Source organism: Lingula anatina, chromosome 2 (genome assembly GCF_051362555.1).
Source record: "Lingula anatina isolate TDL-2025a chromosome 2, LinAna3.0, whole genome shotgun sequence".
NCBI classification, from domain to species: domain Eukaryota; kingdom Metazoa; phylum Brachiopoda; class Lingulata; order Lingulida; family Lingulidae; genus Lingula; species Lingula anatina.
Genome location: NC_141768.1, coordinates 19,526,070 through 19,539,443, shown reverse-complemented (window position 1 = coordinate 19,539,443; position 13,374 = coordinate 19,526,070). Strand labels below are relative to the sequence as shown.

Sequence of the window (13,374 nt, the reverse complement as noted above, 5' to 3'; positions counted from 1 at the left end):
GTTTTATTAGCCTACTAATGATAAGGAGGAATTCACATTTTTGCTTAATGTGAGTCTACTAATGAAAGGTTGCAATTCTCATTTCCTATTTACTTTGTATTATCTAAATTGATAGCATGATTGGATGTTATCCATTGAGTTAAAATATGGTTAGATTTTAAGAAAGAATTTGAATTAGATGCTGATATGCATATAGTTAAATATAGTTAAATCTATCAAAATACGACAAACTAAGAATAGAAATTAAAGATATGATATATTTTAGAAATAAGTCTTGAAGGGAAGTTTAGTTCTGTGGGCATGTGTTGAAAAATTGTTCGGAAATATGTACCTGGATGTCATCAAGAAACTTGGCTATTCAGAGCTTAAACATACACACTTTTCATATCCCAGTAAATTTTGAGTCTTAATAAAAACAAATTTCTCTCCTATAAACACTTGTTCTACCTTTCAAGTTGACCCTCATCAAGGGCTGTCCATTCGTGGTTTCTTTACTCTTGTGCATCACAAGATGTGTGTCCCTGAATGCAAACCAGTACTTCTTGAATGACTTAAATGTCAATTTCTTAGGCCTGAAAATGAAACAACAAAATACAGTACATAAGCAAAAAAATGTACATTTTTGTTTCCTAAAGCATCATATACAAGAGCTATGTTATAGTTTTTATAGTATGAGACAGCATTAGTTTTTTAAAACTGGTGCAAGACAAAAATCTCCATTTCTTATAATTTAAATTCATTACTGAGGAATAAGCTGAATTATGTGGAATTGCATCATGATGGAATTTTAAACATTTAACAAGGACAAGCTAGGTAAACAGCTGCAAGAGTTTCCACCTACTACCCCTTCTAATCTTACTTGAAGAACTTGAGGTAATCTTGCAGCTCGGGTATCCTGGTTATATCCCCTGGTGATGTGATGTGAGAGCCCTCTAGTGACACCTGGAGGTCAGTTAGAGCAGCATCGATGTCATCTCCTTCCTCATTGGTAGAATTGGACTGGTCCCCATCTGGTTGGTCAGTGTTAGCCCTCAGAGAAACTTGGAGCTGAAGATTAAAATAAAACTAGAGGATCAGAGAGGCGATACCGCCTCCGAATATTGTACCACCAGCTGGAGCAAGCGCATTCGTATAGACCCCCACATACACAAAGTAAGGGACACAGCCACCAGTCTTGTGCTTGACAAGCTGTAAAAATGCAATCAACAAGAATTTTCAAAATATGCAAAAAAAAATTTTTATTTTAAAATGGTACAATCAAAGTTAATTCATCGTAAGGTAGGTCAAAGGTCAATTTCAAGGTCACAGTAAATTGCCAGTATATGACTTCCTTTTCAAGTTTAATAGTAACTATGGACCTATCTCTGCCAGTTTTGGAGATAAAAGGGAATCAAAATTTGCAAAGTTCAGTTCATGGTGAAAAGTAGGTCAAAGGTCAATTTCAAGGTCACAGTAAGATTGCCAGTATATGACTTCCTATTCAACTTCAATAGTAACTATGGACCTATCTCTGCCAGTTTTGGAGATAAAATGGAAGCAAAATTTACAAAGTTCAGTTCATGGTGAAAAGTAGGTCAAAGGTCAATTTCAAGGTCACAGTAAGATTGCCAGTATATGACTTCCTATTCAACTTCAATAGTAACTATGGACCTATCTCTGCCAGTTTTGGAGATATAAGGGACTAAATGTTATAATTTTGGAGTTACCATAATGTGCCATAAATTTCCTACAGAAAAAATTAATTAAAATAAAGAAAAGGTAATTTTGGTCAAAATTCTTGAAATGGGAAGTGTCTTGAAGTTCGAGATGTTAAAATTTGATGATATAATGTCATTTTTGACCATGAGTTGTCTGCTTTGCCAAGCCTTATGTTTTATTTTTCTGGAGTTCAAAATTTATTATCCATTACCGTACTGCGCATTTTGCTTTCACCACCAATATATACTTTTTGATACAGCGTAACTTTGGAGATAGAAGGGAAGCAAAATTTGCAAGTTCAGTTCATGGTGGAAAGTAGGTCAAAGGTCAATTTTAAGGTCACATTTAGATTGCCAGTATATGACTTCCTATTCAACTTCAATAGTAACTATGGACCTATCTCTGCCAGTTTTGGAGATAAAAGGGAAGCAAAATTTACAAAGTTCAGTTTATGGTGAAAAGTAGGTCAAAGGTCAATTTTAAGGACACAGTAAGATTGCCAGTATATGACTTCCTATTCAACTTCAATAGTAACTATGGACATATCTCTGCCAGTTTTGTAGATATAAGGGACTAAATGTTATAATTTTGGAGTTACCATAATGTGCCATAAATTTCCTACAGAAAAAAATAATTAAAATAAAGAAAAGGTCATTTTGGTCAAAATTCTTGAAATGGGAGGTGCTCTGAAGTTCGAGATGTTCAAATTTGATGAAATAATGTTATTTTTTTTTGACCACAAGTTGCCTGCTTCGCCAAGCCTTATGTTTTATTTTTCTGGAGTTCAAAATTTATTATCCATTACCGTACTGCACATTTTGCTTTCACCACCAATATGTACTTTTTGATACAGCGTAACTTTGGAGATAAAAGGGAAGCAAAATTTGCAAAGTTCAGTTCATGGTGAAAAGTAGGTAAAAGGTCAATTTTAAGGTCACATTTAGATTGCCAGTATATGACTTCCTATTCAAGTTCTATAGTAATTATGGACCTATCTCAGCCAGTGCTGGAGAAAAAAGGGAAGCAAAATTTGCAAAGTTCAGTTCATGGTGAAAAGTAGGTCAAAGGTCAATTTCAAGGTCACAGTAAGATTGCCAGTATATGACTTCCTATTCAACTTCAATGGTAACTATCAACATATCTCTGCCAGTTTTGGAGATAAAATGGAATCAAAATTTGCAAAGTTCAGTTCATGGTGAAAAGTAGGTCAAAGGTCAATTTCAAGGTCACAGTAAGATTGCCAGTATATGACTTCCTATTCAAGTTCAATAGTAACCATGGACATATCTCTGCCAGGTTTGGAGATAAAAGGGAAGCAAAATTTACAAAGTTCAGTTGATGGTGAAAAGTAGGTCAAAGGTCAATTTCAAGGTCACAGTAAGATTGCCAGTATATGACTTCCTATTCAAGTTCAATAGTAACCATGGACATATCTCTGCCAGGTTTGGAGATAAAAGGGAAGCAAAATTTACAAAGTTCAGTTGATGGTGAAAAGTAGGTCAAAGGTCAATTTCAAGGTCACAGTAAGATTGCCAGTATATGACTTCCTATTCAAGTTCAATAGTAACTATGGACCTATCTCTGCCAGTTTTGGAGATAAAAGGGAAGCAAAATTTGCAAAGTTCAGTTCATGGTGAATAGTAGGTCAAAGGTCAATTTCAAGGTCACATTTAGATTGCCAGTATATGACTTCCTATTCAGGTTCAATAGTAACTATGGACCTATCTCTGCCAGTTTTGGAGATAAAAGGGAAGCAAAATTTGCAAAGTTCAGTTCATGGTGAAAAGTAGGTCAAAGGTCAATTTTAAGGACACATTTAGATTGCCAGTATATGACTTCCTATTCAAGTTCAATAGTAACTATGGACATATCTCTGCCAGTTTTGTAGATAAAAGGGAAGCAAAATTTGCAAAGTTCAGTTCATGGTGAAAAGTAGGTCAAAGGTCAATTTCAAGGTCACAGTAAGATTGCCAGTATATGACTTCCTATTCAACTTCAATAGTAACTATGGACCTATCTCTGCCAGTTTTGGAGATATAAGGGACTAAATGTTATAATTTTGGAGTTACCATAATGTGCCATAAATTTCCTACAGAAAAAAATTAATTAAAATAAAGAAAAGGTAATTTTGGTCAAAATTCTTGAAATGGGAGGTGCTCTGAAGTTCCAGAAGTTCAAATTTGATGAAATAATGTCATTTTTGACCATGAGTTGTCTGCTTTGCCAAGCCTTATGTTTTATTTTTCTGGAGTTCAAAATTTATTATCCATTACCGTACTGCACATTTTGCTTTCACCACCAATATGTACTTTTTGATACAGCGTAACTCGAAAACCGTATGGAATACAAAAAAACGGAGACCACCTCCAGTGTTGGGCTTTACATGCTCTACAAAATGCAAAAAAGAATGGGTCTCTAGCATTAACGGTTCCCGAATTAGAGACAGTTTTCAGTTTCAGTATCTTATGGCCGCTACTCCCGTGAAAATGCACCGATTGACCCCAAATTCACGGAGATGAAAGATGACCTGAAGGGTAACAACTTCCAATAATATTTTTGGTTAAGTCTGTGTGGTGTCTGAATAACAGGGCAAATAATTTTTTTTTCGTAAAAAAATTAATTTTTTTGAAAATTTTGGCCCGTTTGACCTTGAAATAAAGGTCAAAGGTCAAATCCAAGGGCATATTTGAAATCTACACATATGACTTTTGGAAAGCCGTCTGTAGAAATTTTTCCCATAATTCCTTCCGTAGGGTAGATAATTAGCATTTAATTTTGCCATTTTTAGACAAGGGTGCATTGCAATGAGTGCCACACCTAGACCCCAATACCGACAAAGCCCAAATTTTACGTGGAACGAGTTGAGATTATAGGTGACCTAAATCCAAGAGATGGGTACGGGGGCCCTTACCGTCTAGGAGGAGAAGCGGTAACGGTAGCCGTCCGGCGGAGCCGGCGGAGCCGGCGGAACCGGCGGAGCCGGCGGAGCCGGCGGAACGATCCGGACGGGACCGAAACCATGTGTACCGCCAGCGCTAACGCTGGTGGTACAATAATGAAACAAAATAAAATATTGTCACACTATAAGACAACATCATTATCTATTTGGATTGTATTTTGTTATTTCAAGAACCACATAAGTTTAGGTGATTAACTTGGAAACAGATAACCAAATCTTATATCCATTTATCCATCCTAAGAACAGCTCAATATAATGCTTTGTAAGATAAACTGTTCTTTCATTAATAACAAAACAACAAAACGGAGAAAAATCAATGATGAAAGGAAAGCAACATCAAAGGTAGCTGACAGATTAAAGGATTTTAACAGCTTTCATTAGCACATTATTGCACATTTCCAAAAAGCTTTTACATAAAGTTATTGCAGAAAAGGTTAAACCAACAAGCTTGGACAGCTAGCCCTACTTCAGCATGGGTCTTTGAAGAAGAGACTGATAAAAAGTGGACTGCTGATGCCTTAGAGAGCAGTCAACCCCCAATGTGAGATTGCCAGGAAAAATAAACAGGATTAAATGTAACCATCAGTCATACCTGAAGAGCAGCAAACATCATCATTTCCTCCTCTGTGCAGTCAATTTCCTCTGAAATCAATGCCCACTTGCCTTGCTCGTAGATTTGGTTAATTCTCACTGCATCGTACTGTAAACAAAAGAGAGCAAGATTCAACAATCGGTTCTAACAGGCAATCACAAACCAGCTGAGTCTCTACACCATACTAAGCTCTTCTTATTCTTTTTACCCAATAATTTCAAGAAATCATGCATATACATGAAATCAAATTGTATTTTAACAGGGTGTGGGTACAAAAAGAGCATGCATTATGTACCATTACATATTCAGACTGTGCAGTTTCTGTACTCTCTAACAGAGGCTCTTCTAGACTTCACAAAATTTCTTTAACCTTCAACCATTTTTGTAACTTAATGACATTTTCTCTTTGAATTATGTTATAATAATGTTATGTTATACAAATTAAAAAGTCTCCAATTTCATTCATTCACATTTGATCCACATAATGGAGAAGCAATTCAATGTACACAATAATTATGTTGCTGGGTTTTTTTTTCTCTCACTTCAACTAAGAACTGCTGCAATAGAAAGACGATAAGCAAAGCCCTTTCGAGTGTAAGTTGAGATCCCTAAGATATTACAAAATACCATACTGAAAGTCAAAATGCAGATCTTCATTGATTTACAATCAAATGTCAGTCTAAAATAGATTCCCTTATTCTATTCAAGCATCATTAAGTATAGCTTTTTCAATTTGAAATGGAACATTACTGGGAAAAGACATTGCATCATCCATTTCCTGCTGCGAGATTCTTTTCCACTCAAGACAGACACTAAAAGGAAAACTGAGCCCAGGAAGGAATTGTGAAGGAAAACATCCTGATAAAAGCTTCCATATTCGAAAAACCTTTCCAGACAACACACTATAGACCTGTGTAAAATATTATCAATTCCAAAGGTTCCCTTCATTCAATACCTCAAGTCAAGCCCATGCTAAAAGCAAATACAAATTTCCTTCATTATATGCAAGATGGTTTCTAAAGGACAGATAATAAATGCTGTTAATTCTGTTTTTCAACTATTAACTACCTTTCAACTGGAAAGCCAGATTTTATCAAATTGTTATGTCTAGAAATTACGTGCAATTGCTGCCTTAGCTTTTTTCAAAGACCTGGAAATCTTAGAGCTCAAGTTTCAGAAGATTTCCAAAACAAAAAGAGAAACTTTCCAGATCATTCTATCAGTATAAGCCCCAGAAAGATCAACCTTTATTTGATTACAGGGTATGAATGTATTAGATTGGATAGCAGGGAAGCAAAGATTAGTGCAATGTTTAGAGTACTCAACATACAGATCATTTTGGAAATAAGTGATGACAGATCTTCCAAAGGCCAAACATATCCCATAACAATAAAACTGATCAGATAAGTCCTAAAAACCCAAAGATACTTTGTCAGAAGTTCATGTTCCAATAAGAAAAACAAAGTAGACATGAAGAAAACTTATGGTATGGTATGGAAATAGTAGTTGTCTGGTTGTTTTCCTGTTCTGAGCCAAAAGTCACAACAGAAATGTCAAGTTTTGGGCTGCCATGCTATAATTTACACAGTATTCATGCACAAGAGCCAATAAATTACTTATTCAATCCTGTAGCAATGACATGTTGACCAGTGTTAACTGGTTACAGATGAAACTGAGACAATATATGTGGTCTGTATGTAACTATACTCTAATTTGCTCTGAGAATCAGTTTCCGAGAACCCTTATTCATTTACATGCATACAGTATGAAGGCCAACTATGCTTTTCCAAGAATTCTTTGAAAGTGCACATATATTGAGAGCATTTCTGTCTGCTGGAATCTTACCTTTGGATTCAGGTCATAGAAACTGTAAAACTTGAATTTGAGTAAGACTGTGTCGTTCTCCCTGATATTCTGTTCCATAAGGGACCTTGAAGAATCCAACCACCTGAAATATGGCAACAATCAAATTAATATACCTTTTATTTGTAGCCAATCCTGTCTTTTTTTTTTAGCCACTTTTGTTTATTTTCTACAGAAATCTCTGGTATGTTTATGTTCTAATGTATAAAACTTGGTAATCTATAATATATCAAGTGTATGAATTGGAAAAAAATTCTCAGAAGCTATTTTGTAAAGTGAAATTAAAATAATAGATATCAAACAGCCACACTGAAGAGAAGGGCAGAGACAAATGTATGCTGAATATCAATCTTCATTCACTAAATATGTATCTAAACTAAATGTGTGTGTGTGTGTGTGTGTGTGTGTGTGTGTGTGTGTGTGAATGAAAAATAATTTGGCAACTGAGTATTTTTCACTGGTCCAATTTCAGTTGAGTCTGTACACAGTGTACAGTTAACTTCACATAACAAAATTGTCTTGGAGATAACTGAAAACTTAAAAAAAAAAACAGGAAGTTGTGGGACTGTAACATTACATTACTATGCGTCATTTTATTACAATTTATATCTTATGGGACTGACATAATCATTATAGCTGCTCACCCACTTTGACGAGACTGAGTGTTTTTACATGTCTAACAGACAGTGATATGAAGTACATACACATGTATTCCCTGTATTCTTTCTGAATACAATTTGACAATTTCCTTCCTATTACATGCAATTACATAGTTCTTTCAGGGTGACAATATAATGCTAACTCTGACAACCCTTGTATAACCACACTATGGAATCTATTTCTTCTGGCTATGACTGGTTTCATTAATACAATGTTAAGTACTAGACTATAGGGAAAATTTCTCTACATATTACAACCTCCAAGGTGTACATATGGCTATTATATTTGTTGAAAATACTAACCCAATTTGAATTTTCTTGCATTAACACAAGTGTGACATTATTGAGTCATTTCCTGTAGTTTTAAGATTCATTAAACAATCAAGGTGACAGCCGTGCATAATAAATAGCAATGTTACACAACAATAACACAATTAATAGCACAAACAATTGTGATAAAAACCCTTGTAATATCCTGCTATACAGAGTGAGGCAGTATAACAGAGAACACAAGCTACAAAATTAAATTCACTGCAAAGAGAGACAAAATCACATTTAACACAAAAAGTCCCATGAAGCTTGAACAAGGACTCTAGGGCACTGAATATGCTGTGTGATAGCCATCAATACAGCCAGAGAGCCCCCCACTGTTTACTACTACATGAATGTGATACATTGAGCCAATGGACAACCAAGAGACACAGCAGGAGTACTCAATAGTAAAGACATCAAACTTTTCTCTGTGACTTTCCCTAAAAGCAAAGCCAGCATGTGACATATCACAGTTTAATGGATTATTTTCTATGGGCTGTGTGACTCATGATTGTGAGCCTTTCTATTGGATTTCTTGTAGGAAGTGAAATTGATATGATAGGCAATGTCCAAGGGGTGAGATATGCTGTTCTTGTCATGAAAATAACATCTTTACGGTCACATTTTCCCCATAAAATTTGCTTACAAAAAAAAAAAGATTTTAGATTGAGGTTTATACAGTAACAGTGCAAAGAAAATGAAACTGAATGTTGCCTTTCACAGAAAAAATTACTATAAATATGGCTCTAGTAAATTAAACTAATTAAACTATTTGACTGTAGACCAAAGTGTCGAATCAAAACATGAGTAACCTGTACAAAAAGAGTCTGATGATGTATAACAATATAGGATTTAAAATGACTTTCTCTTTTTTGGCTCCAACTCTATAAAAATGATTATGTCTAAAATCCATAACCACAACAACATGCCATCATCTTATCTCCATGCAACCCGATGTTCTGAGGTTCCAAACTATTTGTCTTGGTGAAAACACCAAGCTGTAAAAATAGAAAACATGTTTTATACAAGACAACCAGGAGTAATAACGGAGGAAGAAAAAACAACACATTTTCATCCAATTATCAAAGTATGACTGGCAGCAAAGATATTGCCCGGTCAAAACAAAGAGAGGAGCACAACAGAAGTTATTGCTATCTCCTCTGTTGCCTTTTTTGACCATGTCTTATCAGCAGTGAAGGGATAATGTTACTTCCAGTGACGTGAATTAAAAGATTCCTGGGTGGGCTCACAGTTCTGAAGCACCTACCATACAAATGTATTCAAGCCTGGCAGAGCTGAATCAGTCACAAACAACTTGAATGGAGGGCCAGGTACAAAAAAAAAGTCCCATAGGGTACAGACATGTCCCTGCATAATTGCAGTCATGAAAAAAGTAGCTCGAGGAGAAGAGCTCCCTCATGGTAATAAAAGATGCAAAGTTTCCAATGCATCCAAGAAAAACCAAGACAATATGTCGTTATTCTTGCATGGCTTTTATGTCTTTTTTCGTAGGCGGATGAGGGGCTCTAGCTAATATAAAACAACAGAATACAAATCTGTTTGTAAATGCCTTTCATTTCCTTGCTGGGAGACCTGAAAATGTAAGCTTCTACAGAATCAAACGAATGAGTCAGACGAAGGACAATGTACTATCAGTGGTTTCATTTGATTTCTTGAGCTAAGATTAGAAAATAAAACAAAAACACGAACTGAAAGTCACTGAATTACATCAATCTTGCAGATAAAAGTCAATTCACGAGCAATCAATGCAAGCAGCTCTCCATTTTACAAGACTTCAATCCATGTACCCAAGAGTAAGAACATTTCTTTCTCCACTCGAAAGGTTAAAGTCTCTCTAACGATGCTTCATCATTATCAATATAATATATATCAACTGCCTCTCCATCTGAGTTGGGTTTTCAAAAGAACTCCTACCCAGTAACCTTTGCACAAAATTTATGCCATTTTTAGATCTGCCATATACTGCTTTGGTTAAAAACAACAAACTTTCATGAAAATTTGAAAACTTTTTGTCCTTATTGTAATAACAATTATTGTTTTATCTCAAACTGTGAATCTTCCAAAACAAATTGGTCATAAACACAGTTGCATTCAATTTTGCCTTAGTGGTTACTTGTTATCTATTCTGTTAAAAAAACCTGTAGGCTTACCATAAATTCAATTTTGCTTTAGTATCAACTCATTTTCTATTCTGTACGAAAAAACCTGTAGGCTTACCATGCATTCATTTTTGCCTTATCAGCATATGACTTGGGTCTGTAAAGATGGTTGAAGGCTTCCCTGCTAGGTGTCTGTGGACTGTTGATGAGGGACGTCTCGAGGCTGCCCTCAAAGGACAGACTGCTCATAGACCCTGGGGACAGGGTGCCATTGTAACTGTAGGGGGAGGCTGGAGTGTGGGGGGTGAAAGGGGACCCAGGGGTGGAACCACCTGGCCGCAAGAGGGTGCCCTGAAATACAGAGACATCATCATAAACTTAACTGACATACTTATAATATCATGATTTAGATTTCATTTGCAACAAAAAATATTATTCAAAGTAAGTTTGTAATTCATATATCAAAAATATAATCTACTTTTTGTTATTTAAATCCCAATTCATTACAAAACTCTTAATTACATATGAGATTTAAAAAGTCATCGTGATAACCATGATATAATGTCAATATTCTAAATGCATGAAGAATGATTGTAGTAATCACGTCCGTATGCTGTCATGACAATTTAAACTATACAAAACAAATATAGGCCAAAGGAAATTTCTGTAAATCTAAAAGGAGCACATTATTCAATTAATGAAATATAGGAAGAAAATACTGGCTATCATAATTTATCATTATTATAATAGACAGCTGATGCTCAGCCTGCATCATTTTGACATAAAATTGAGCAATGGGTCTGATGTTTCAGTTTCGGTCCCCAGCCTTCCGCAAGTTATTTGATTAGATAGATATTAATAATGATTTAGTAGTACACGGAGATGCGGTTTTATTGATTGTTGGATGAGTTTCTGCTCCCCATGGGTCGATTTTGACTCCCGTTCTCCTCTTTGCTAACATAATCACTCATTTCTAAAACCAAGTGTGATGCATAGCTGGGAGTCAATACAGGTCGACATTGGTATAAATGTACTGATCAAACCCAGCCATTCATCTTCTCCTTCATAAAATTTTCAAGCCTCTCTGGTTTGCTTTTTTTCATAGTTCTCTGCCACTCGCTGCCTTCTTGCAATTCATGAAGACAACATTCAATTTTCAAAACTTGTTTAGATTTTGGGGGTTAAGATCTGACAGTGGAAGAAAATTTTTCTCTGCTTGAACAGCTGATTATTATGACTGGTTTTGGGTGGAGTTAAAGAAAAACACCAGAAAGTGAAGGCTGCAAACAGAGCTTGCCAAGGTTTGAATAAGGCTAATCCTCCTAGCCAATATTTCTTCACATACAAGGTGGGGTGTTTTTAGCATTTTAAAAAGTATGTAGCTTATCACCACAGTAACAATACAGCAGCTAAAACAACTGACCCCATTCAATGAAAAATCTCATGTCCCCTGCACATAAAATATTTAATATATCCTTAATGAGGTCATCATCTACCATTCCTTCATTTCCTCATATCCTTATTCTAATTCCATAATTAAACAATCCACAGTCATTTCCACCAAGGTTGACCCCAGTATGAAGGCATTAGTACTAGTAATTTTTATTAGGAGTTGAGCAATTAAGTATCCTTGCTGTTGTCAATAAATGTGGTCAGGAAGGGTTAAACTGCCCAAACACTGAGGAGGGGTAGGGTGGGAGTGGGGGCAAAAGTGTTGACTACAATCTATTCACTTTATTCCACATACACTATGTGTCCATGATTTCACGACACATTTCACTAATGCTCAACAGTGACATCAGGTGGTAACTACAGCAAATTCTATTATGCAAGTTCTTCCACCACTGGGGTTTTTCTGTTCCACACCAATGTTATGTTAATCTCAAGTCTACATAGAACACAGTTTGGCTGTAATAGGATTTGACAGCTCTCTGTGGTGACATCTTCACGGATGCAGAACATGTTAGCCGACCTCCCCAGACATAACTAAGGATAAAATATATCCTCATGTAAAACCATGGCACAAAAAAAGGAAGAAACCCGAGTTGACATTGCCACGCAATGTCATGTCGAAACCTGTTTTGGGTATCAAAATTGTCGCCTATTTTTATCAGTGTTGCTTCCATAGAATTCCTCAGGTGTTAATGGCTTTAAGAAATTCCGATATATGACAGGTAAAGGGCGCATTGATGGATACCCTCAGTCACGCTTGTTGAATGTATAATGAGTTTTTTTTCTACAGGAACTTAGCCCCCACTGGACATCTATGTTCAAGTATGCAGAAAACACACACACTGACATCCTATTAACATAGGTTATTCTGGGTTAAGACTCATTAAACTTGGACTTGGTTCGTCATCTGCATAGCACAAATAACTAAGTCAGTAAACCCATGCTGTCATCACTTGTTGACACACACTATATAAAAGAGATAAAAATCTGAACCCTGAGGACATCCAGAACAAACCAGTAATGTCCAATCAATTTAGTTTGGCAACAGTGTCAATAGATAAAAGCTGCATGTTTATCACCAGTTTAGGAGTCATCTCAGAAAGAATTTTTCATAATAATCTTTATAAAGTGGCCCGAGAGAGGGAGGAATGGGGGATCTGCATAAAATATTCTATGTAATACATAAGTCAAATGATAATGTTAACACCTAGTGACAAAACATGGAGTGTATTAATGCAAGAGAAAAGAACCATTTTATGATTGACCCTAGCCCCACCAGGCAGTTGATCTACTGACCTGCGGTGTTCTGGGAAAGAGACCTCCCTGACCAGAGTCTCCACTGTGGTTAGAATTTATCGTTAAGTACGGACTGGTGCCCCCACCCCCAGGACTGAGGGTCCCTGAGGGGGAGTCTGGCTGTCTTCTCCTCTTCTGGACATTGTTTCTGTTCCTCAGCTCATCTCTGTCAACTTTCCTCCACAGTGATACTTCTTCTGGGTGCCTGATACCTGAAAGAGAAAAGTATTACTATTGATATCATCCTTCACCAACTGCCAAAAAGCATGTATTGCCAAATGAACAGTCTAAAACTGATATCAGGCTAAAAATTTATAAGTTAACCTATAATTGTCACCTGGATTATTCAAAGTATTTCATATTTTATTTATTTATGAAAAGAAATACACATTGATAAAATATGATGGACTATAATTGGGTCCT

General features: G+C 35.9%; 1 protein-coding gene across 1 annotated transcript in view; it reads right to left on the bottom strand.

Annotated features, from left to right (window-relative positions):
* Positions 1 to 13,374, bottom strand: part of LOC106169603 (fermitin family homolog 2) — a 36,268-nt gene that overhangs the window by 4,007 nt on the left and 18,887 nt on the right. Inside the window, exons 3-8 of the mRNA XM_013549106.3 lie at positions 12,952 to 13,163; positions 10,322 to 10,554; positions 7,095 to 7,197; positions 5,250 to 5,357; positions 860 to 1,047; positions 448 to 572 (exon numbers count right to left, since the gene is read on the bottom strand). Of these exons, the coding sequence (XP_013404560.1) occupies positions 448 to 572; positions 860 to 1,047; positions 5,250 to 5,357; positions 7,095 to 7,197; positions 10,322 to 10,554; positions 12,952 to 13,163 (969 nt within the window). The remainder of the gene's footprint in view (positions 1 to 447; positions 573 to 859; positions 1,048 to 5,249; positions 5,358 to 7,094; positions 7,198 to 10,321; positions 10,555 to 12,951; positions 13,164 to 13,374) is intronic.